The sequence below is a fragment of the Paramormyrops kingsleyae genome, chromosome 22 (assembly GCF_048594095.1).
Source record: "Paramormyrops kingsleyae isolate MSU_618 chromosome 22, PKINGS_0.4, whole genome shotgun sequence".
Taxonomy (NCBI): Eukaryota; Metazoa; Chordata; class Actinopteri; order Osteoglossiformes; family Mormyridae; genus Paramormyrops; species Paramormyrops kingsleyae.
In genome coordinates, this window is record NC_132818.1 from 13,557,224 (window position 1) to 13,582,484 (window position 25,261).

At 50.3% G+C, this 25,261-nt stretch overlaps 1 protein-coding gene across 9 annotated transcripts in view; it reads left to right on the plus strand.

The window, feature by feature from the left end:
- Positions 1-25,261, plus strand: part of rbfox1 (RNA binding fox-1 homolog 1) — a 270,001-nt gene that overhangs the window by 79,369 nt on the left and 165,371 nt on the right. The window contains exon 1 of one of the 9 annotated variants that reach the window (XM_072705288.1): positions 15,563-15,881. The exons of 7 other annotated variants lie outside the window; for them this stretch is intronic. In XM_072705288.1, the coding sequence (XP_072561389.1) occupies positions 15,837-15,881 (45 nt within the window). In that variant the 5' untranslated portion in view covers positions 15,563-15,836. Of the gene's footprint in view, positions 1-15,562; positions 15,882-25,261 lie in introns of those variants that run through there. One more of the 9 variants, XM_072705286.1, reaches the window with a different exon arrangement.

The following is a 25,261-nucleotide window of genomic DNA, read 5'->3' on the forward strand; positions in this document are numbered from 1 at the left end:
GACTCCAGGGCTACATAAGTCACGTCGGAACGCAGAATGCGACCCAAAGCATTTTGTTGGTTGGCTGTAGAGAATATGAGAAGTAAGATCGACAAATTTAAAGGGGGGGGTGGTATTGGGAGACTTCTTGAGGAGGACAGAGAGGGAGGAGAGGGAGGGGGAATGGCAGGAGCATGTAACCCAGCAGATTATTTTTAATCGGCCCGCTTGGACCTGCTGCCATGGCGACTGCGGACAGGAAGTCAGAGGTACGGCAGCCGTCCCCAAACGCTAAGTCGGAGGAAGCAGGGAAATTTTTTCCTGGAGCCACTAATGATGATGGATTCCCGCCTGTGAAGGAATAGGTTGGGGGGCAAGCGGCGGGGGTGGGGGGGCTCGTCAGGCCGGGCTGTACTTTAAAGGTCAGCTGAACTTCTGTAAGCTCCATGGGAAGAGGCGGGGGTGTGGGGGGGCATTTATTACGGAGCCTCTCCCGGCAAAGGCCTCCGTGGCGCCGCCCGCTTACCGCCAGCATCATGGCTCACACTTAAACCTCTGCTTTTTCTTTTTAACCTTTCCTCCCCACCGAGGGCTTGGGAGAGGGGGGGGAGTGCGATGGAGGAGAGCGCTCAGGCAGACTCGGCGAGACCCCGTCCGCAAATTATCTCGCTCCCCGCCAGACCTACTGGGAAGGGAAGCCGCTTCGTGTTGGAAAAAAACAAAAAAGAAAAAACAAGCGAAACGGAAGTGGCGCGAAGAATCAGAATAATTGTTAATTAGCACCATTCAAAACGAGCATGGACGCAGAATCGGGGGCGGGCGTTTTTTGAGGGTTTGAATTCCAAGTGGTATTTGTGCCGTTCTGAAAACCTCACACAGTATTTAATTAATAGGCGTCGCGCCAGACTTGTCACGCCCGCCGAAGGCGAGTTATGCCAGAGGCTTGTTTTCATCACCCGCGCGGTGACTCAGGCCGGAGGAGACGGAATTGGGCCCAGAGAGGTTAACCGAGGTCTGTGACCCGCTGTGCCAGCGTGAGATAGAGCCTCTCCCGCCGTGACTCCGCAACACCCGGGGACGCCGGGAAGCACTGTTGTTGCTTACCGGCAAATTGAGTGAAAGTGCTGCAAGTTAGGAGCCGCCCGCTCAGGAGGGACGCGGTCTGTGCAGGGAGCCGTTTGGGATTTCACACACAATTCCGGAGAAGGTCGTCTGTCTCAACCAAGAAAATCCTGGGGAGCTGGCCGCAGGGCCGCTGATGTGCGCGGCTTGGCGGGGTGCCACCGTGGGGGGTGGGGCGGCGGGGGGAGCGGGTTAAATGCTCATCAGAGCATCATCAGTCGAAATAAACAAAGCCGCCGTGGTCTGGCAGATGAGATTAAACGGCCAGATGTCCCCGTATGTCCCGGGGGGGGCCACGCAGGTGAGGTCCCCCTTGGATGGGCTCCAGCAGCTTTAGCGCCAGGCGGGTCAGCGGAGCCCCCCCCCCACCCCTTCGGACGGGACTCTGGGTCGGTTCCACTGGACCACGGCGGCTTGTCCTCCTTCCAGAAGGGGCAGCAAAGGGAGTAAAAATAGGACCAGGAGATATGAGAATGGCAGGCTGGCGGGGGAACAGGGGCTCGATGTCGTACGCCGGAATCGCGCAGGGGAGGGGGGGGGCAGGTGCGCTCTGACCTGTCACACCAGGGATCTGTCTCACTTCAGGACAGTTGGTTACCGTGGAAACAGCAGAGCGGGTGTGATGGGGGTGGGGTTACTCACCCAGGGGGGTGGCCTGGCTCTTTATAAAACCGAGGGGCCTTGTGGGGAAGCGGGATGTTACCTGACGCCGAAATAAACCTCGCCGGCTGGCAGATGCGTCCGTACCCCGGCGCTCCCGGACTGGGCCGAACCCCTGGGCCGCGGCCTGTTTACTCCCGCGGCGATGGCTAAGCGATACCGAAGCACGCGGAACTAACGCTCAGTCGGAAGCGTCGGACAGCGCCGGCACCGCGAGCGCGGACAGTGATATCACTTCCCGGAGCGCGGCTCGCTTTGCAGACAGCCATTAGCATATTGCTATTGTGCACGTCGCCTTTTATGCTTTATTTTATCGCCTTGCCGTGAATAATTCGAATTGCTTCGGGACGGAGCCTCGGGGACCCGTAACGGCTCACTGAAGACAAATAGTTTCTTTGTAAAGTGTATTAGGTGCTTTATGTCAGTATAAATCAGGCTCTGGTGGCCCATCGCTGACATGTGACCTGCGCTTCACTCACGCGTTACATTCTGCAAATTAGACCGCAGCGTAATGTCAAGCGATGCCAATTAACCAATCGGAACATTCCATGCAGATTTTTTTTTTTTTTTTATAAGCTGTAAGGCTTATGAGTAAAATTTGTGTTTAGACCAAATGATTATTTTTTTTTAATTCTGATTACGAGCAATGCGGTTTCTGTTACTTGCTGGTAATTTGGGTGCAAACTAATTCAACATGGATGCGGAGGCCTCATTTCCCAGAATCCCCTGCACTCGGTGATTGCATCACAGTCGGCTCTCGTGTGGTGGATCTCGCCCGTGACTGGAGGACATGGGTCTCGCTTGAGAAACAAGGCTGCCGGAGCTCACAAGACTGTTTGTTTATTAGTATAAGCAGATGCGGGATCTTTGGCGTGGGTGTCCGCGGGAGGGGGGACATGCCTCTCCCCTCTCTGCATGCCAGCTGACTCAAGATGGCCTCCAAGTGCTGTACCACTAGCTTAGTGAGATGGTGCTGTGCTTTCCCAAGTCCACCCCGCCCGGCCAGCCTGCCCACCAGCCTCCTCATTTCCTGCCTCCTCTCTGGCACGTCGAGCTCCTCCGTACACATCAGGTGGGCTAGGGGGCGCCGCTGACGGTCCTGCCTGCCTGCCGTAATGTCACAGGAAAGTCATTCTCCATGTTCCACAATTTTCCATGCTAAACCAAGCGTTTAAGAAACACAATCTATCCAATAAGTCTCCTCTGGGGTCGAAGCCGTTTTAATTTTTGTTCGGAGGACGTGGGCTGTTTTTCTCTGGCAACTTTGTTTTTGCCAAGGTCAGGACTCCAGCTAGCTTAATAATTTCTAAAACTCTAACTCTGCTACCCTGCTGACCCATCTGCACTGACTCTGTGTCCTGCTATTTGAAGAGAGCTTCTCTCTCTGCCCGGCCTGTTCCTCAGCAACATTTTTGTCCCATACGTCTTTGTGAGCATTATGATCTTATTCTTAATAAATCGCACCTGGCCTGATTGCCTGAATCAAAGCCTGAACACGTGTGTGGAGGTCTTTATTCCGCATGATAAACTGTGTTATAAAAAGCGAACATCTCATCCATGGAGGATTTGGCCCCAAGCTGTAGGATACAAAGGGAATTCGGCACGGAGAAAACAGCAGGGAGATTCACTGCAATCTGTAGTGATGTCATGGTTCTTCACATACCTCAGCTAGCTAAGCCTAGCTGCGTTTACCCTAAACTACATTGACCATCTAAATAAACATGACTGCGTTTTTCCCTAAGCCAAATTAACCGACTAGTTAAACATAGCTGCAGTACCTCGAAACTCAGCTGCCCAGCTTAGCTAAGCATAACCACATTTATTTCTATGGCAGCTTAGCAGCTAGCTAAATAAACGCCTTTGCTAGCAGAACGATTCTCCCTCTCCAGCTCCAGCTCTCTCGCTACGCTTTACGTACATGTACAGTGTGACCTCACAGCAGCCCTGATGTCTTTCACCTCCCTGCTTGTTTGATCCAGAAGATACCTTGTCTGTCTGACCACCACCACCCCCACAAAAATAAATAAAATCCAGCGGGCCTCCATTACTCGCGTGGCCAACGGGCCCAGGTGGTACGAGAGCCCGCCGCTGCGAGCCCATCGCGCCTGCTGGAATTGTGCTGTCAGTAAGTGGATTGACTCGTCCTCTGCTGTACAGCCGGCCGCTAATAACTATTTTCCCCTCCTTCTGATTATATGTCAGCTACAGATAATTGGGTTGGAGCCTCGTCTCCTGACCTTGTTTTCCTCCCCCCTCAGCTCCGGCGCTCTCCGCTCTTCTTTCCGCTCAGGTGGGGTTAGGCCACGTTGGGCCGAACCTCAGATGCTCGGCGTTACGTGCTGGAAGGCGGGGACGCGCCCCGTGACATTTTAAAGACGGTTGACAGGAGGAAGGCGCGGGTCGTGTAATCGGGGTAATTAATCTTATTCCACTTCCAGGTGAATCTTATCGCGGTAATTGCTCTACATGCGCTTTCTGCAGGGTCTGTTTAGCGTCAGATCCATTACCCGTGTAAACACGCCACTCTCACCGTCCTCCTGAGGATGTCAGAGCCGGCCTGCCCTCAGTGACCCGGTTCTGGGAGCCAGGGTTTTTGTCAGATTGTGTCAGGGGATGTCACTGCTGCATTTAAACGCTAATTTCCCAAATGCCGTTCTGCCTGTTTAAGCAGCCGGAGTGAGACGCTCGTCCTTCGGGTGGCGAGCTCAGCTCCCGAAGAACGTTAACTTGAAGCCGGTTAGTGGTCCCGTCAGTCTTCCCAGGGGCCCGGCAATCCGGCACCGGCGCGGCAAATGGAGCATTCAGCAGGGGTTGGCGGCTCCAGATGGCGTTAGCATTCTGCTAATTAGCGAAGGGCAGAGGAGGAGCAAGAGGGACCTTCAGTATGCCGTCCAGAAGTTGCCCGATGAAAAGCCGGTGGGATCCCAGACCATCTTCATCCTCGCAGGGTTGGGGGTGGGGGCTCATGTTGACTGCCGCCTCCATTGTCTGCAGAGATTCCACAGCGGTCGATAAGTATTACGGGCTGGAAAGTTTAACCACGATTAACCTCGTTTGTGGCGCGAGGCACCTGTGCCCAACGCTATCCGTGAATGAGCAGTGGAAATACAAAAGAAAAAGGTTTTCATGAAATAAAAAAGGGCCAGATGCAAACAACTTTATATATTTTCTGACAAAATAGGGAAAACAAGCCTAAAAATACAGCGGGTAACCAGGGAAACAGTGTTTTTTTTGTGTTGTGTTATTTTTTTTTAATGGCACGAAGCTGATTGCCAGTTAGATGGGATTGTGTGGCCATTCCTCGCGTTTCCAGTCGCCGTCCGCTATTCTCGCCTTCTGCGGTCGTTGGCGTACGCAGTCCGTGCACACGCCCCATGCCGATCTTGTATGGAAGTTTCATCTTCTCCAGTGTGCCAGTAACTATGGAAACATGCAATTAAATCCAGGGACAAAGCGGAGGCTGGCCCGGGCGGGCCGCGAGGCTGCACACCCGGGGGCCAGAATCTGGAATCCTGGAAGCCGGCATTCCGAACGTGCGCATATAGTTGGAGGAAAACCACCCTAAAGAAACGATGACGACGTACTACATGGTAATCACAGGTAACGCGGTGCGAGCCGGGGGTCCGCCTGGGAGAGCAGCCGCTCCCGCTGCCGCGCCCGGAGCCGGCGGGAGAGTTCCGGTGAGCGGCCAGCTAAACAGCCGAGGCTAATGAGCGTGCCGCTGTCAGCTGGCCGGGCCCCGCTGACAGTCCTGTTACCGCAGTAAAAAGCTTCTGACCTTTTAAGGAGCTGCCTCTTCTCCCGGCCGGTCGAGTGTGAAGGGCCGCACTGTTTACCGAACCGCGCGACTGCGTGGACACGGACATGCGCTCCAGCAGGTCGTCAGCGGCCATGCCGGCAGCGCAAACAATGTAGCGCGGAAACATTTTCCGTTGACAAATGTTTTTTTTTTTTTCCTCTCTCTCTTCTCTCCCCGCCAGGGCGAGGATATCATTTTAATGCAGGGGAGGGAGCAGATGAGGACTAAACAAACTGAATATTTCAGCAGGCTTGTTTATCATATGTACGATGGGATTATGAATAATTTAGGGCAGCTTATTGGATCCTCCTGCTCTCCCATAGCTAACAGTGCTCTTCATAAAATCGCCGGACTTGTTCCTTGATCCCCCAGATGAGTTTTCGGAGCAGAAAGATAATCTTCCTCAGTCCGGACAATAACCCCTCAAGGGGAGGCAGTCAACTTGCAGGGTACAGCGATGGGCAGGGACACGCTGTTTGGCACGTCGTACAAGGGAGGCACCTTGGGGATTACTAAAGGCCCCTGCCGTCGCCGTCGGATTGAGGCAAGAGGATGAGCCCGACCCCCCAGGAATGATGCACCGCTGCACTGTAACCCGGATGGCTGTCGAGTAACATTCAGTGGTGGCCAACCGTAATGTCCAGAAGGAAATCAACACTCTTTTAGATGTGTTTAGATGATCTACAACAATCATCGAGGGGCATGTGGAGAGGCGGGGGGCGATTGGGTGATCTGGTGATTGATCACTTGGAAGCTCTGTTAATGATGCTCAGCTTTCCCTAACTGGGCTATCAGACATTTACACTGCTGGTTAAATGGGGCCAGCTGGGTGGATCTGGGAGGGAGGGGGGTGTTACATCCCGGTCTAGGCAGGACAACAGGGAACGGGAAGGGGGGGGGGGGGGTGGAGAGAAGGGGACAGACAAAGAAATGACTGACAGCATAGTTATAGTTGAGATCGGATATATTTCGGGTGTATTTTGATATAGTGAGATGGGTATGAAACACCAGGGTAAGTTCCGGAGTGGCAGAGGCCAAAATAATAAACAAAAGAAGTGAACTACCCACGAGAACACCAGCTAGGAGCAGAAGAAAACAAAAGACGATCGCTACCCTCATTCCCTCACTAACCACGAAACAGACAAACGATTCACACGCAGAAAATAATGGGCAGCTACTTCTACGACCCTTACACACAAACATATACACAGATTATTTACGAAGAATACACAGGGCAGCCGAGTCCAAATCGAAATCCAAAAAGGGGAGTCATTAGCCAAACACTGGGTCAGAAAGACGGGTAAACATCACAAATGCCAAATAACCAAAGCCAAATCGAAATCCGAAAGAGGAGTCGCAGAGAGCCAAAAAACGAGATCGCAACACACGGGAAATCAAATACGGGAATCACAAGGAACACAAAAGCAAAGGCAGCAAAAGCCGTTAAACGGGGTTGCGGGGCTTCTTTTATAGTGCTGGCGGGTGAGAGGCGGGAAACAAACGAGGCGATGAAACCAGTTCATCCAGTTTTGGCACTGCATTTGGAGGAGTAGATGGAAAACCTGGAACCGGATCGGCTGGACGGGAATCGAAATGGGATCTAAAAAGAATTGGAGAGACATACGCACCCACATAAACGGACGTAACAGGGGCTTGATGTGGGGGGGGGGTTGGGGGGGGCTTCTTCAGAAAATCCCGGTATAAAGCCACATTTCCAGGTTGTGGGACACGGAGGTCGGTGTCATCCTGTCAGTGCGGCCGAGCTCGATACCCTAATTACTCATCCGGGGTTAACCCCCTGTTCAGGTGTAAGTAAGCTCCACCAGGGAAGGTGTGTCAAAGAGTATCTAGACACCCCCCCCCCCCCCCCCCACACACACACACACACACACCCCCCCCATATGTAAGGCAAAAGTGGGATTATCGAAGCAGATGATGTCACAGTTCCATCAGCCTGTCTCGTCTCCATTGACTGGGACTGGCGAGAAAACCCCAAGCATGATGGGATTTCGGGTTAAAATGGCTGTGTCAGAATGCTGCGGTGGAGGGCCGCATTCCCAGCTTCCGGATCCGCTAAGCGTGAAGCTTGCGGCACTGGGAGGCAATTTGTGTCTCCCACATGAAAATGTGTCAGACGTAAGTGATACGGAGGTCAGGCACCCCTTAAAAGGTCCCCCCCCCCCCGGATTTGCTCTTTTATTCATTAATTTTCAGAACCTCCTCGGCCGGGCTGCATTCTAATGGAGCTCATTCCCGTAGCCGGATGAGCCGTTCGCCTGCCGCTTTCTGAATTACCGTCTCTGGCATCCTGCGGAAACGCAAGCATGCTGGCGTGTTATTGGGGTGCAACGTGGAGGAGGCTGTTATTCAGGACGCGACCATACGAGACGCCGACAGCTGTCACCGTGCCGAGATATCATGCCATTTAAAAATGGGATTTGACAAAATAATATGGTGGCGCTCTTTGATGACTGGCAGGCTGTAATCCAGTCCTCTGGTATTGTGCCAAAGAGCAGGACAGTCGGTATGTGACGTAGCTTCGTCCAGCGTCGACATGCTTCAGTGACAATGACACAACGTGAACTTGGGTGAGTACAATGCTCACGCTGTTCGGAGGGATTTCGGCTTATCTAGGGATTTCTACACCTCACATTTTCACACGACGCCATTTTCAGATGTCTGTGTAGCAGCCTGTCAGAGTTTGGCCGGATGCAGTTTAGCATTCTAGTACTTTCTGCCTACTTTTCAGGAATACTCAGGTTTCGGACACGCTGATCTTTTTTCAAATACTTTTTTTAAAGGTGTGCAATTTCAGATGCCGCCTTAAGGTCAGAGAGCTTGACCTTTCAGTCATAAATTCAGTCCCGTCATCCTTTGCACACTCGCTGCGGACCTGCAAATTTGCCGGGATTCGGCCGACGTTTCTGTGAGGACTTTGCCGTAGTTTAATTGACGGGTTATTTGTCCTTCTGAATTTCAAACAGTCTCTGCAATGTCCTGGAGAACAGTCATATATTTTTCACCACGAAGAAATCCCTCTCATTTAACAGTAAAATCGCCAAGCTGTCACATTTGACAGAACTCACTGTTTTCCTCTCTACCTGATGGGCTACAGTAGCTGTCAGTCCCACTGCTAAACATGCCGGTCCACCTCTGTCATTCGGACAGCAGCTCTTTTAAAGCCATTTAATTTAAAGGATTGATTTTGTAATGAAATCGCTCTACAATCTGAAGAGCTTGTTTAACTTTATTACTGGGCTATTGACGATCATACGGGCTGTTTAACCCCTATTCAGTATCGCCCAGCCTCTGGGAATAAATACTGCATGCAGCAGTTGGCAGTTTGTGAATAAAATAAATGCTGTATTCCTAGAAGGTTTCGGAATATGACAGGTGGACGTGCACTTCACATTTCATCCAGTAGTGGGAGCCAGCGCTGTTACCCCCCCATGCTTAACCCAAGGTGCGGAGGAAAGCATTCTGCTTCTAAGGGCAGAAAACGACTAGAGCGCCATCAGTCTGAGGCTCTGGCAGTAAATTAAACGTCCCTGGGTAGAGCGGGGGCCATGTTTAATCAGGGAGAGAGCCTTGGGATATTCTTATCTTTTATATTTTCCGATTGTGTAAACTTAGGGAAATGTGAAGCAGATAAACCGCGGAGCGCTGCTCGTACATCAAACCCGCGGCTCGCGGGACACCGTCACTTAATTTCACATTGACGCTTTTCGGGCTTCTGGCGCTGGTTTCGTCACCATGGCTGCTTCCTGGAGCCCCCACCCGCTCCGAATGCCGTCGACATTTATAACTGTCAGGCCGCGGTTTGATTATTAACTTTATTTCGTGTTTCTAGCAGCCCCCAAACCCCCCCCCCCCCTCACCGTGTCCCCTTGTCCTCCGCTTGCATGTCACCTTGTCCCGGTCTGACTCCCCTCACATTTCCCTCCCACGCAGTTGCATGCGCCAGTCCCTCGATGGCGCGGGTTAAGGCCGGCGCGTGCCGAAGGGGAGGCACAGGTTTATTTGCAATGCCTCTGTTCTGTATGTGTGTCTTTTTCCCAGCTGTGTCCCCCTCCCTGCCCCGCTACACGCCAGCTGGCCAGCCCGCTCACCCTTCCCCTCTGTGAGCTCCACTCCGGTGCACAGGAGTCACAGTCCGCCGTGCTTGGGACAGCAAGCCCCGCCCCCCCCCCCCCACATTCCCACTCTTAGCCGCAAGCTGGAGTGCAATTATCATCCTCGGAATGCAAGAGCGTATGGATTATCTACAGCTGGTGGGCGACTGCGACGTCGGATTGGCAGAGATCCAATTATCCGAGGCCCAGGAGATGGGTTATGGAGCAAGGTGATGGAGTTTGAGGCCCGAGATTGAAAAGGCAGTAGATATAATCTCTCTTAGTGCCATCATGTAAAAGTCGACCGTAAACTTTCTTCTCGTGCCGGCTGAGCGGAGGGGGCTGGCCGTGTTCTCGCCTTGATGACCGTGAGTGATGGTGTGTCACAGCTGTGGTGGCGGTTCACCCCTGCGGCAGGTGGACAGCTGACGGTGACGTTCATGGTGACCCTCGGCCTCTGGTTGGGATGGTGAACCAAGTCACGTGGTACGGGATGCGGGAGCGGAATCTGGGAACAGGGAGATCAAAACAAAGACAGGTGTGTTAGGGTCTAAGGAGTGGAAAGTTCCGGGGGTCTGGTCTTGGGGTCCTGGGGCAGCAGAGACTGAAGGGGTAAGTCACCTGACCAACATGCCCCTCCCTGGGCGGCAGCACATCCATGCCCCACTGTGGGGGGGACTGCTGAAGGAGACGGATCCAGGCGCTTAGCTGGCCCTTGCGCTGTTCTGCACAACTGGCTGCTCTTCCTCTGCCCGGCTCCATCGGGCCTGTCCGCTCCTTCAAATGGCAGCTTTGGCATAACCCAGTGCCTGAAGCTTCCCCGGTGACCGTATCGCGCCGCTCTGACGGAGAGGCAGTACTGGGCACTGAGCCGTGACACGGCCGCCTGCATCGGCGGATCTGTGCCCCTCTGCTCCCTGCTTTACTGAGGTCACTAAGAAACCCAGAGTTAGCTGTTAGCTCATTAGCTCGTCACCTCCAGAAGCTCCTTAAAAAAGCCACCCACCCTCCCATACCCAGGGACCGGTGTCCGGCGACTCGGAGAGGCATGCCCTGCATTACCAGCCGCTCTGCCCCCCCCCCCCCACCCCAGCCGTCCCGCACCTGAGCATCCCCAAGGTGAGAACATTTATGGTGGATTACACTGACTTTGAGAAAAGCAGCGTCGTGGTGGCTAGCTAGGCTAACAGCTACTGGCTTTGACACATGCTACTCCTTTAGTTCACGGGATGATGCATCCCCCCCTCCTGCCAGCACACCGGGGGGGGGGGAGGGGGGAGTCTGTTCATTAGGTGAGATCCGTCAGTCACTGGTGTGCAAAAGGGACGCCCCTATGTTTAACCTGACAGCTAACCTGCAGTAGGAAACGATAAATCACATCCCATTGCAAAAGCGAGTGTCGCAATTTCTATTTCGGCTGGGATTGGGAGGTCAGGTCCATCAGGCACTCCGATTGGACAGCCACCTGTAATCAGGACCCCGTGGATTAATCTACAGAGGAAGACTGATACCGCCAACAAGAGATGCACTTTTCCACAAGAAGATGGGACAGATAGCACAAGGCTTAGCGCTCTCACAGGGTCCTGTGGGCCCACCTCCCAATGCCCTCCATTTCGTTACGTTTCACAAGCAGAGTCCCTTGGAAAGGCTATATGCTGCATGTACCTGTCTGTGTGGCTTGGGGAGCTTTCATTGTTCAGACAAAAGGATAATAGCAAAGGAAGCATCAAGTTAGCGTTTAGCCTCGGATTCATATGTTGCATTAGGTTAACGTTTAGCCTCAGTTTGACATTTAGCATAAGGTTAGCATTTAGCATCTGGTTAGTGTTTAGCTTCAGACTGGCATTTAGCATCTGGTTAGCGTTTAGCATCTGGTTAGTGTTTAGCTTCAGACTGGCATTTAGCATCTGGTTAGCATGTAGCCTCAGATTGGTGTTTAGCATCATGTTAGCATGTAGCCCTATATTGGCATTTAGTCTCAGCTGGTATCACACTGGCAGATCACTGAGTCATCAGTCATTTGACATCATCAGTCATGAATGTGGATTGTGATTTGAATTTTGTTTTTTAAAACCTTAAATTTCTTAAAACTTTCTGCAAATAAGCCACAAGCGAGCTGCACTTCACATGGATGTGTGTCCATCTTTCTTAATCCGAATTCAGTGACTTGTACACCTTGTTCAGAACTTGATCTCACCTGGTGTGAGAGCATCGCCGTAACAATGTGCGTACTAGCAGAGCCGGTTCTAGGAGACTCTGAGACCACGTGGCACTCTGTGGCGATCCACAAGGGGGCAGCGCTCTCTAGCTGGAGTCATTCAGTTTACTGCTCTGGACCTCACCTCCAAACTCCATCGATGTTCTTCTGTAGGATCCATCTGGGACTCAAGCCTCCAGTGGTCCCTCTGAGCACCAAATGGTGTAATGCCAGTTGTAATACCACTGCTGTAAGTCACGGTTCTGTCAGACTGGTGGGACTGTGGTGGCTCTTCCGGCCTGGACATCTAGAACGCAGCAAGGCAGTGTCATGCCATACATGGCTGTCCATGAACCCCACTGTGCATAACAGCTGTCCGTCCGGGAGTCGCACAGAAGCTGGCCGGATCCTGCCTGCGGCCGTCATTTATGGTGACTCCGCTCACATGAACAGTGCAAGTCATCTGACGCACGCGGTTTTGCCATGTGCCGTGTTCCGTTCGTTGTTCATGGTAGCTATTTCAGGTTTTCCTATCAGATAAAAGGATTCCCTGGAGCTGTATGGGAATGACCGAATTGGATGCTATGGTCATCTGATGGGGTGAAGATTATACGGACTGTGGTGGTCACGTGACAGGAAGTCCCCAAGGGAGAGGATTTGATGAGTAAGAAAGGACTAATTTGTGGAGATGATCACAATGCTGTCAGGGGGCTCAACAGTCAAATAAAGTGGTCAATGAGCACCAAGGCAGATATGCAAGCCTGTGCAGGCCTTGGCCCTGCATGCGGCGCCCCGAATGCGGCGCCCCCGCATGGACAGGCTCCCTTGGCTCCATTCAGCTCCCTCCCCCAACACGCCGTACCCGTGACCTACATTTCCTCCCCCGGCAACCGCATCAAGGGAAGACGTGGCATTTTTCTCACCTACTGCGCGGAAAAAAAAATAATAGGCTGCTTTTCTCCTCGGGATCCTGGCTCACGCGGGTGTGTCTCAGGATCCGGGGCCCGGTTTTAAAAATGACGGTGACAGCCCCTACCGTAACGGCAACATCATTAATAACAATGAGAGGGAAGAAGGGCAGAGGCACGGGGGAGCAAGAAGAATAGGGGTAACCTTTAACAGATTATACTGCGTAATAAGCTATGGGCTGCGTTGGACCTTATGGCGCTAGATTGGTCCCCCTGAGCGGTACATCAGTCACCGTGGTAACTGACTGAAGTTAAGAGCGATAGCCTCGACCGGCTCGCTCAGGGAGCTTCAGCTGAAACCAAAACAGGCTCTGAATCTAGATGCTTCCGCTTTTTGCGTGATCAGCCAGCGTTTTCTGATATCTGTAGCATGGATAATAATCTGCGTAAGTAAACACCAATCCTTAACAGGTTATATTTTAATCTCGTCACTGTCTTCCTGTACCAGCATGAAGGAAGGAGAACGTGCAGTTGGATGTTAGTTTTGCTGTGCTGAGGATTCGGTGGGTCAGGCCGATATACGGCAGAATCCCTTGCGGTGCGTCCCTGCGGCACGAAGGGCGGATATGTTAGCGGCTTATTATTTTCCCGATGGCAGGAGCTTTGACGCGCGGTGTTTACATTGGCGTTTGTTTATCTGGCTGAGCCCGTCAGCCGCTGAGGTTTAGTGCCGCCGTGACGGAATCCGCAGACATGCCGCCGCCGCGCTCCCTCCTCGCACCCATCGCTGTGGGTTTTTTTTTTTCTTCCTTTCCTTTTTTTGTCGTCATCTTTATTTTTTATTTTTTTTTTTACTTCAGAGGACATATGAATAAATTAGCGTGGAAGGGGGCGGGGCCGCAGTGGCTCCAATGTGGAAAGCGACGCAGGGCCTGCGGTTGTGTCAGGCCAGAGACACGCGGCTGGTGTTGATCCAGTGTCACACCACGGCTGATGCAGACGGCTCACGGAGAAGCACGCGTGTTTACAACAGACGGTGCCCCCCCCTTAACCACCACCGCTCCGGGGAGAAGTGAGCAAGGGGGGGGGGGGGTCGTAGACACACACACACACACACACACACAGGCCTAAACTCAGCCAAACCATACTAAAAAACACACAAAAATACACAAGCTACTGTTTCAAGAGCAATATAGTACTTTTAGAATCTTCTTACTTTGAGGATAAACCATTAGACATGTATATATAGAAGTATTACCTTCTGTCCTGTATTTATAAAAGCCCCTACCCCGATAGATGATTCCACCCCGGGTATCTAAATCAAATGTCGGCATACATGTGGTACATGCGCTTCACAGCGGTAATAATTAGGGTACATCGTCCGTTAATAAACAGGGACAGAGCTATCGAATCCGGGAGTGTCCGCGCGGCAGCAGGAAGGTCGCGTTCTAATCCCCACGCGTGCGCGATTATAGGAACCGCAGCGCGTGCGGTCTTCAGTGCGTGCCTTCACCGCACTGAGCAATCGTGTCGTGGCAGAACGGGATGGATATTAAACATCCCGTCTCACGGCGCTTCCGGCCAGCGGGGAGGTATGAAAACAGAGGCGTCGGCGTGTGGCGAGTCCCCTCCTCTGCCTGTGCCTGGCACGTCTCTGTGGGGGCCGCTAGCCCAATTTATGTAAACTGTCACCGGGACTTTACAGTGCTTGTTTCGATCACACTGATGTACAAAAGCTACCTGGGGGTTTGAAAGGCGCTAGAGGGAGAGGGGAGACGTGTGCGCGTGCGTAGATCATGTTTATATTACATTGTGGGAACCAAATGTCCCCCACATTGTAATAAAAACGTGTTATTTTTACGTTGTGTGGACCATTTTTCAGGTCCCTACAAAGATCTGTGAATGCAATAAAAAAAAACCTAAAAACTCTCGTATTTTGTTTAACTTATGGTTAAGGTTAGGACTGGGTAGTAGTTGAGGTCGTCATGTTGGGATTAGAGTATTCCCCATATTAATGAATGGAGAGTCCCCACAAAGATATAATTATAAATCTGTGCGCGTGCGTGTGTGCGCGTTCGTGCATGCGCGCATGTGAGTGCGGAAAGACCTACAGCAGTTTCTCAGTAATGGTTGTACATGTCATACTTGCTGTATTATTTTAATTTAGGTTTTCCCTTTCTTTCCTTAATAAATAATAGATTCAGTCACGAAGTATACCTTCACCGGTACATTTTCAGATACTTTCATACTGTAGGCTATCCATCGTAGCTTTCGTTATACTTTACTGACTTCAGTCCCTCACCAAAAACATTTAAATTGAAATGCATGTATATTAAAATATTATAGGGGCAAGTTAGGACAAAAATAACCACTGTTCTTCGGACATTTTGGGCTGAAAGGCATTGATAATATTTGGAAATTATCTGCACAAATCAGCAGCTATTGAAGGCGTTGGAATGAATGGTAGTGCATTGCTACGTAATATTTAACCAATAAGTACAATGAGCGGGTTAAACGGATAAAGCAAATGGATCTCGATTTCGGCAGGTGAGTATTAGGGGCATGTGCGAATGAACCTCTTTGCCAGCGTTTTTGGTGCCTCTATAAAATGATCCTTCAGCTGAAGTCTGCAGGCTGATTTGGTTATAAAGGCAGATTATATAGATAGGTCATATAAGCAGGATATATGGGCAGGTCATACATAGGTAGATTACAAAGGCGCATCATATAAGCGGGTTTTGTAGGTAGATTGCATAGGCAGATGATCTCCTGAGCGCACCTGCAGCCCGGCATGCAGGAGGGGGCAAGCGAGTGAGAGAGTTTGCCAGTATCACAATAAACGGACTAAGCAAAGCCGGTGACACATGTCGGCGGGCATTTATATCGGTAGCAACTGTTTACGGGTCCGGCTCCGACTCCAGCGCGCCTCGTCCGTTTGATGCTCGCGCTCCCCCTCGCTCTTCAAGCTCGCTTTCCTCTCCCGAGAAGCAGGATGCACTTTTTCTAGTTTTCTCCTCTTTTTCCCTCCTCTGTGTTTTTTTTTTTTTTTTTCGACCACGATGAAATCCTGGCAGCTGATCGCGGTGGTGGGAGATGCCCTTCAGGTAAGACGCGCAGGCTGTCCGCCCGGCACCGGCGGACCGGAGAGATGCGCTCGGTGCGTCGCTCCTGACACTGCGTGCCCGCAGATCCGTCTCCCTGCGCGGAGAGGTCGGTGTTCGCCCGGCGGTCAGCTGGCACGGCACGGTGTCCCTCTTTGTGCGCCGTCGGACGGGGCTTTTATGACAGGTGCAGCTTATTGCATGCCCGCCGAGAGGCTGCGAGCGCCGGTGCCTTTATTAACGAAGCGATCTTCGGCGAAATGTCGCGTGTTTTATTTCCTTTGTTTGGTCACTTGAATGTTTTATTCACTGGTGCTGTTTAATAGTCGTTTTGTTAGCGGTGGACGGTCTGTATACTGGACTTGTGTCGCTAGCATTTCATAAATGAATGATGTGTCAGCGTTTGATGTAACGGATTGTATGTGGTGTGTATGTGAGAGAATTATATACGTATAATATGGGCACCGATTTATAGGTAACTTTTCTGGTTTATTTTTAATCAGTTCAGTATATTAAATATCAGTTCAATATATTTTAATACATTTGTCTGTTCGTGTAGACTAATATTTAATTTATATTTTGTTTCACATTTTATTAATAGTAGGCTATATGATTTCTGTATGGCATGTAATAATATAATTCCATTTGAGTACAAAAGTATGGGACATTTTGATATTATGATGATTTTTTTTAAAAAACCGCGAGTAAATGTACATCTGGCGAATGTTTTTATGGAGTGAAACTATTCGGGAAATTATTTCCATTGCATTTTCGAAACAAAATTATATTTCTGTAGTTCTTTTCAGTTATTGAAGGGGACAGCGCGTCCCATGTACTCCCCAAAGACATCAGGGGCCGGGGGATAACAAATGAGGGAGCTCCGCGTGGACCCACAAGGTTGTCTGTGTATATTTATGATATCGGTCGATGAGATATTATTTACATGGTATTTTTAGATTGTGTGGAGTCAGCTTGATTGACTGATCGATTGGAAAAGCTGATTTCTGAGAGGAATGTTTGGGTCATACGCGATATGCTGTGTATTATATAAACGGTGACGTCTATTTATCGGGAAAAATGCAATGTGTTATGTATGATTCATTTTTAATAACGTTTTCAGCTGAGCCACTATACCATGCAGGGTGATCGACGGTGGAGCTAAAGCTCTGTCATTCACCAGCTTTTAAACAGTCTGCATTCACATTTACTCCCCATATTTCAGCCTGCTGGCTATCATCTCTGCGTTTTAATTTTATAAGTATGTGGGGGGGGGGGAGGGAGGGGGGATAAAAAATTGGAAAAATATTTTGTTTTCACCTCTCTTTTTATGTATTTGTTACATATATTCTGCCATCTGATTCTTGAATTTAATTTGGTACAAATAAATTACAAGCTGTGTTTTAGTATTTATTTCTGCAGTTGTGTCCCGGGACACAACTGTAGCCATCTACCCCCGGTCATCAGAATTACCCCCACAGCGAAGACGTGGCTTTGGACTTAAAAAAAATTATAATGTTGTGAGACATGCACGGAATAGGTGCATCATGTGAGAGGCCAGAGGAAGTCTAACCTTCATCGGCTTTAGCGTTTGGCACCGTGCGATGCGTACAGATGGTGTTGCAGTCTTTTCACTGTTGTTGTGCCGTAATATTTTCACATTTTTTTTACCACCAGGGGGCAATGCAAATTGATCCCAACATGATTGGTTAATTCATTAGGCATTTCGCCAAATATTTATTGCAGCTGTAATTGCTTTGGAATATTACCATTTTGATTGCTTATGAGATGATTTATAAATCAACAGCTACATATTAATCTTTAAGGGGCTGGTGTATATGAAACTTGCATGGCACGGAGGATGTAGGGCATAAAGTTGTTTGCCAAGTTAGCATTTGGCAGCAAGACAATAGTACCAGGTAGTATAGTGGCCAGATTTGAAGACCACCTGGCACATTTGGTTTATAAGTATGAATGAGCAGTTAAGTTCCATTTCTAAAGTACTGACGAATCTAGCTGCCGTCTGATTGGATTGTCTCTGGCTTTATTGTGTTTATTCTGGTACTTCATTCGCTGTCTCTGGAAATTTAGCATGGGGCCGCTGTAGTGTGCGGGATTTCAGGCGTGCAGTTCCGTCTGCACCCTTCACGTTGACCTCAGCATCCCCCAAACACGCTGCTTCAGAAAAATGCCATCCACTCTACGTGAGGACAATGGCTAAGATCATCCCCTCCGTTATCTGACATCTTCGCCTGAGTTAATCAACCAGGCACAGTTATAGAAATATTTAACAGTGCCAGAGCAACAGCTGATGTCGTCATTTAACAGAAAAGCATTCAGGATAAGAGGTATCAGAGAGCGGCTTTCTTTAAGAGGGTTGGGATTTACCATGGATTTACTGTTTTTGTGGATGAATGTTTTTGGACAGATAACTGTAGGGAAATATCTTTGTATAAAAAAGACTAGTCAATGATGGGCAGTTGTTCAGCTGTGAGTCAGGTGGAGTTCATGTTGAAAGTGTCCTGTTAATTGTTCATCTTTAATTAGGCCAAATCATAACTAGTCGAATCCTGAGTTCATCCGAATCATCTTAAAATAGGCAAACCATTAATAAGCTGCTCTCAATATCAGAGCAACAAAAATGGCATGATCTTTTTACAACCAGTCTAATTTTAGAATCTGTTTCCATCAATTCTCCAAAATTCAGCTCTCAAATGTAATAAAACATAATTAATTTTAGCTAAATCTTCCTTATGCTTAAATATCTCTGCAAAGCAATTATCTTTTTAATGAGTTTGCGTCTTTTATCCAAAATGAAATTTTTATTAACATTCTCTCCATGCTAAGACGGTGTGATGAGGAGGCTTTCCTTCGTAGATGGGTGACTCTCATGGTTTGAAAACAGTGAAAGCCTTCAGACTTGTCCTATTTTTACACGTTCATGCTGAGGTGTTGATTACGCAAATCCTCTATATAGACGCCGATTCAGTGATGCCGTGAAAGAAGAGAGAGCATGGTGGAGGATTCTGGAAGGGTGTAGCCAATCGCTGCAGAGTCACGGCCGATTCCGGGCTGGGTGTCCCCACGTGGCAGCTCGCGGTTGGACACGGGGGCGCTGTGGCCCACGAAGGGCAGCTTTGTTTGTGAAGGACCGCTCGCTTCGATCGCGGTTTATTTACACGTTTCTGAGTTGGAGGTGATATTTCCCATGTGACTTTGCTTGAAAGCCTCACGTCCTCCACGCCGCAGCCTTGCATACTAACAAGCTTCTGGTTTTGTTTCCTTTCCTTGCTCTCAAGATTTTTCAGTTTTCAGGTTCCTTGAAAAGATCTGGAGAACATTTTACAGGAGAGGCTTCTGCGGGTCTGATTACGGAGCCCCCTTTCACAGTGAGCAGTAGAGATACATAGTTCGCCTGGGACTATGTTGCGTGTCTATCTAATAGCCTAGTTTTACTGGAGTGCTCAGGACGTTTCGCACATGTCAGCCATGTCAGGGTCTTCTCTGGGGTGAGCAGCTCCTGTCTTCAGTCCCGATTTTCACTACCGACACTCAACAGCATCGTGATGGTGATCGTTCCGTCCGGTCACAGAACCCCTGGTGTGTGAACCGCTTGTTTTGTCAAATGGCTGCTTCGGGAACGATAAATCTGACCCCCACGTGTCTGTCCGTGTCATCGAATTTTAGACCGTGTTGGAATGGCTGGCAGCGTTTTGGAGAATTCTGAATGAGAAATTACTGGGCAGTCGTTCGTGCAAAAAAAAGTAGAGAAAAATCTCCCCCCTGTGAGTGTGCTGTTGTGCCTCCACATCATCTGCCGCTGAGCGAATCCACACCCCTCCTTAACAAAATCACCGAACGTCGCCTTCCCAGAGTTCCTGCCCCACAGAGTTTTCTTATCTTTGCCCGTTTATCTTTTATCGGCTCGCGTACGCTGGGCGAAAAAACGCAGAATTAAAATGACACGCTGAGGCGTAATAAATTGCGAGATGTGGCGAAAATGTTCTGGAAGCTGCGTCAATACAAAAGATGGATGAATTTTTAATTTAAAAGTAATGCGCTGGTCGGATGAGAGAGAAATCAGTGAACCTTCTCTTCAGGGCTCACATCCCCTGGGAAGATTACGCTGTCATGCCCAAAATAAGGGATGACATCGTCATGGCGACCCGCGTGGCCTTTAATGCATCAGCGATGACTTCCTGCTGCGATCAGCCACAGAATTGGTCGCCAGCATCTCCCCCCCCCCGAAAAGAGCGACGCCTTAGTCTTGTCCCATTTCCACCCAGAGATGTTGTGTCAGGTTAAGGTCAGCGCTCCATGTCGGACACCAGAATGTTCTTTTGCCAAGAGAGATGCTCGCATATTCCATGGACGTCCCGTGATGTGTGGTAGGACATTGTGTATCTAGCGGCTAACCGTAACCGTAGTAACAATGGCACGGATGGCAAGTGTGGGTGGTCTCGGAGTTTATCCAGAGAGCATTGAAAAATCAATTTAACCTTTGCTGGAATAATTTTACTGGGGGAAGGGCGGGTTACGGCTCGACCCTGATCTGCCCTCTTGTTTTCAGGAGTAAACAGGAAGCAGAACCTCAGCCTGAAAGGCGGAACCGTGCATCTATCACAGCTCACCAGGTTCTAGGTCATCGGAACCATCTGATCTAATCAGTACCAGCTGATGGCAGGAGGTTCAGAGTGCTCCTGCAGAGTATTAGAACAGGTGTTCCTGGGGACTGGAATGAGTCCAGGGCATTGGGGCTTAGTGGAATACCAGCACCCTGACCTGGCCGCCGGTCAGTATGTAGACATGACGGTTGGTTCTTGCGGTTCCCACTTTGTGTTCTCCTCCCAGCAGCGGTAATAATGCCTGGTAGGTGAGCTTTGTCGGAAGACTTGCATGCGACAGCTGGTGGTCGTGGTGTAACACACACGCGGAGCTCACTATGTAGTCCCAAGCCGTTCATTCACCCCTTCTGTCAAAAAGCCACTAGCAGCCCGACATGAACGCGGCAGCATCTTCTGGGAAACGCTCCTTGTGGTGGTCATGTTGGGTGAGCTGACCAGTGGATCATGCCTTGAGAAGACTGCTTCCAGTCAGCTCTCTAGATCTTCTTCATATCTGTTTAAATCCCAATCAGCTCTCTGTGGATCTTCATATTCTGTCAAAATCAAGATCCTCTATCTGTGGATTTTTTCCATGTCTGTTAAAATCTCAATCAGCTGCCTGTGGATCTGCTGCGTACACTTGATGGCATCTCTACTTTACAGCCTTGCCTTCCTTATCACGAAAAAGACTCTTTCATTCATGGTTATCAAAATGCAAATGCTTCTTTGGGGGAGGTGTCGACCGGCGTCTGACGCGAAATGTCATGAAGCGCGTCGTGTTCAATCTCGCTGAAGTTGCGGCGTCTTCTCGGGAAGCAGAGGGACCCTCGCTACGCCACCGCCCAGCCCCTCCCCCTGACCACCCGCCCACACCCCCTCTTTCTGCCGAACTGCCACTGAATGGAGACTGATTGAGGGCAAAAGGCAATGAGCGAAGGTTCTGGAACTGGAGGAATGTCAGCGTGGGGCCTGGTTTAAACAACAATGGAGCGGCTCAGCAGCGACAGTTAAGGACGGTAATTACACTCAAGCACTTACCCTGGCTGGGATTATTATGGGCTTGCTAAAAACACAGAGCGAGGGCTGATGATGCCACTGCTTAGAGAGACATCTTCATCCTATTCAGGAGAGGCTCACCATGCAGCACCAACCTGCCCAGAGATGGGACTTTCTCTAAAAATATCAATGCTTGTTTTCTAATATATTTTAAATAGATCTCTTCTGTATTGCACTGTATGAAAAGTGTTTCCGGTCACAGAGTAGTGTCTTTCTGCAGGGGTAGGTACCTCTAGGTAAGTCCTGACCGCAGCTAAATGTGTGTACAAGCTGTCGGTTGTGTTCTGCCCCTTGTGCAAGTGAGCATGTTTTCCCAGCAAGCCTTTAAGCGTGCAGGATTGTGTCATTACATGGTACCATGTGGACGAAATCCCCAGGCAAATGGAAAGCCCCTGTTTTAAGAGGGCCATTCCGCTCTAACATTACCGCCGTCGTCAATGTTTTACCGGAGGACGTCCCCAGGGGGCGCCATGCTTTTATTTCCGCTATTTTAACTAGACATACACCTTCACAGCAGTGTGCAAACATAGAATACAGAGAGCGTTTCAGATCCGTTCCCCCCTACGAACTGTTCCGAGGAGCTTAAGAGCTGTTTGCAGAGGGAGGATTCGTTAGGCAGGACCGATGAAGAGATCAACCCTGGTTGGAATCCTACCCCCTTCAGAGAATTTTCTGGACTCCCGACGCCCTCGGGCAAACTCGCCTCAATGCGCTTGCCTTCCTGATACATCCTCCTTAAAGTCCATATTATGTCATTTTCCTCCCATGGATTAGCACTGCTGAGAATTCTGGAACCTGATCACATGACCTCCTAACTCCTCTGAGGTCACGTTCCTTCACAGCATAGAGTGCTCACCTTTCTTTTTCTGTAGACATGAAGTGATTTTTTATTTTTTTTTTTAATTTTTAAAATTTCGTTCACCCAAACCATCTCTGAGAAACGCCAGCGGACACGGATGACTCCGATAAGCAGAAACGCAGGTATTATGTTACATTATCCAAGGAAATGTGTCCAGTCAGCACATCACCGGAATAGCGGGGTTTGTCGGCGGGTTCAAGAAAGTCAGCTGATGGGGAGTATGGCGGATGGGGGGAGGGGCTTGAAGATTAAGATCGAGGACAGAAAGTACATTGAGGAGAATGTCAATGACAGTATCTAGACCAAAGCCCCCCGGTGCCTCTGGGATGAGACGACGGCGGAGCACGGGCAAGTCGCTGTACGCCTCGTGGAGGCCGGCATGGAGTCTGGGGCAGAGTCAGGCTGCTGGGTGATGCTTTTAAACCGGGCTGAGTCACCTGTCAGCTGGGGTCTCTCCCAGCGATTAGGGCGCCCGGGGTGCTGAGGTCTTCCCTGTGCCAGGACAGCAAGGGAAACCTCCAATGTTCAGAAAGCGCTAAGGAGACATCGTGCCAACGTGGCAGCGCCGTGGACCGCACCTCGCCTGCCAGCGTATATGCATGAGCGCGTGGGCGTCTGCCATATGCGCGGACCTCTCTCGCCTCTCCGGCGCTGCGCCCGTTAGTCCTACCGCTACCAGGCACCGGAGCCACGTCCTTTACAAGGACTGAGCCTTGCTGGTCTCCAGGGACCCAGATTCTGGTATATTCTAGTAGTCTGATCTCCCCCGCCCCCAACCGACTGGTCATGTTCAGTCACACATTAGCGTTTTAATTCCGCATTTTATTTACTGTTCCGCATTCATGAATGTTCAGGTGACATGGACCCTGGCTGCGGTGTCCCCTGCAGGGTTACAGCAGAACGTCTCGCGCTCACTGTCGTCGTGCCATGGGCCCGATTCTGGCCCCCGGCTCTCAGGAAGCCCAACTCTGCACGACCGCCATGTCCGTGCCGTGCTCGTCGCTCTGAGGTTGTCGTTGGAAAATGACGTCGCAGAGTGAAATTGCAAACGGTCAAGTTGCAGGTGAATCCCACGACTGTGCCACACAACGTCGGCCACAAAATGACACGTGGGATTAAATATTAAATATACATCGCTCATGTTTATAGTGCTTCTGTGGCCAGAGATTCCAACCCCCCCCACAGCCATTACTTGACAAACTGTCTTAAACTCACCCTATTGACGAGTTTGCATTGAAAGTCGATCGTGTTGGATGTAAATGAGAAGCCATGAAATCGAGAAGAGTTTGAATTTCCCACATTTTTCCAGGCCAGTCCAAAGTTCAGATGTGCTGGTCAGAGCTCATTAGCCAGCAGCGGCTAGGAGGTTGCGAGCTAAAGGCCGCCGGTTTTCAAGCCACAGACAAACACTGGTACTAATGATAAAGGTCACGGGGTCGATAAAAATAAGTAATATGTGTATATGGCTCTATGTAAAAAAATGTGCTGCTGTTTGTTGACAAACTGAAGAATTAACACAGGACATTAAGACGGCAATACCTGGTCCGTACTGTGGGGGGCATCATCATAAATATTGCACCCTGCTAGGTGCACATGTTCATTAATGTCAGCATGTCCCATGAATGAGCAGCAGGGAGGAATGCGGAGCCGGATGGACCCTGAGCGATGCAGCTCCGCTCAGGAGGAATGCGCTCATTACGGTGCATGCGCTTCATGCATTAAACACCTGGCAGGAGCTGGGCAGGGATGTTCGCTCTGCGGGGCGAAATGCGAGGAGAGCAGGATGTAAATGGAGGCATGCAGGTGCGCGGCGCACTCCCAGGCGGGGGGGGGGGGGGGGCGTCCGCGTTGCTGGGTGTCTGTGTGATTTATTTATTTTTTTTATTTTATTTTGGGGGGGGGGGGGGGGGATTGGGATGTTTACCCAGCTATATGAGAGAGACGCTCCATTCTCATTTATTGCAGTGAATCACTTGTTTTTTTTGTTCACTGTGGGGAGCGGGGGGGGTGTTACAGATTCAGAGGCCATTCATAGCCTCATCCAGGCCGAGCTGCTGAATTGGGGGTGTGGAGTCTATTTTCCGCACGTTTCAGAGGTAGCGGACAGAGATTGATGTCTTTAGAGGAGTGTGTGTATGTGCGCCCCCACCCGGCGGGGGCTGGGGGGCTGACTGAGTGTTTCTTCATGCCGGCATTTAAATGTGCGTCAGCGGGGGGTGACCTGCGAGTGCGTGAGCCCCGAGGCACCGTCCTGCATGGTTAAGCCCCCCCCCCCCCCCCCCCCCCGTGCTGTAGGACGTGTCCTTATTGAGCAGCTCCTGTCAAAAAGGCGACTCGGTGCAAGAAGGAATGCATATTTTATTCTAATCGTTTCTAAACGCCTCTTATTTTTGATGTATTGCAGCAAACTACTCTGTGAAATTGGACTAATAAGCAAGAGGGAACGGCTTGTAGATTCAGCGACACACGGGCGTGAATGTAAGGGCCTTTTATTACGGAGCAGCACGGCCGATGAGGCAGGGAGTCCCCTGCCTGTGATATTTCTCCGGGAATAAATGGTTGGGGCGCAGAGGTGAGTGATCAGTGTGCCCGTTTAAGGAAGCGTCCTGCGTGGAGGCTTATTGGGGGGCGTCTCTGTGGCTAATCGCTCCAACCCCTCAGTAAGTCAAGAGTGACCTTCCCAGCCCCGCCCTGCCCCAAGTGTGACGGCCAGGACACGGGTGGATTTTAAAGACCGAAAGGTGTCTGTCTGGCATTAGGATGAGAAAGTGCAACTTCAGATAATGGCTCTCCGAGAGGAAACGCCACACACCATATCCGATATCAAGACAGGTGACAGCGGCGGCTGATTTTCGGAACGTGCTTTT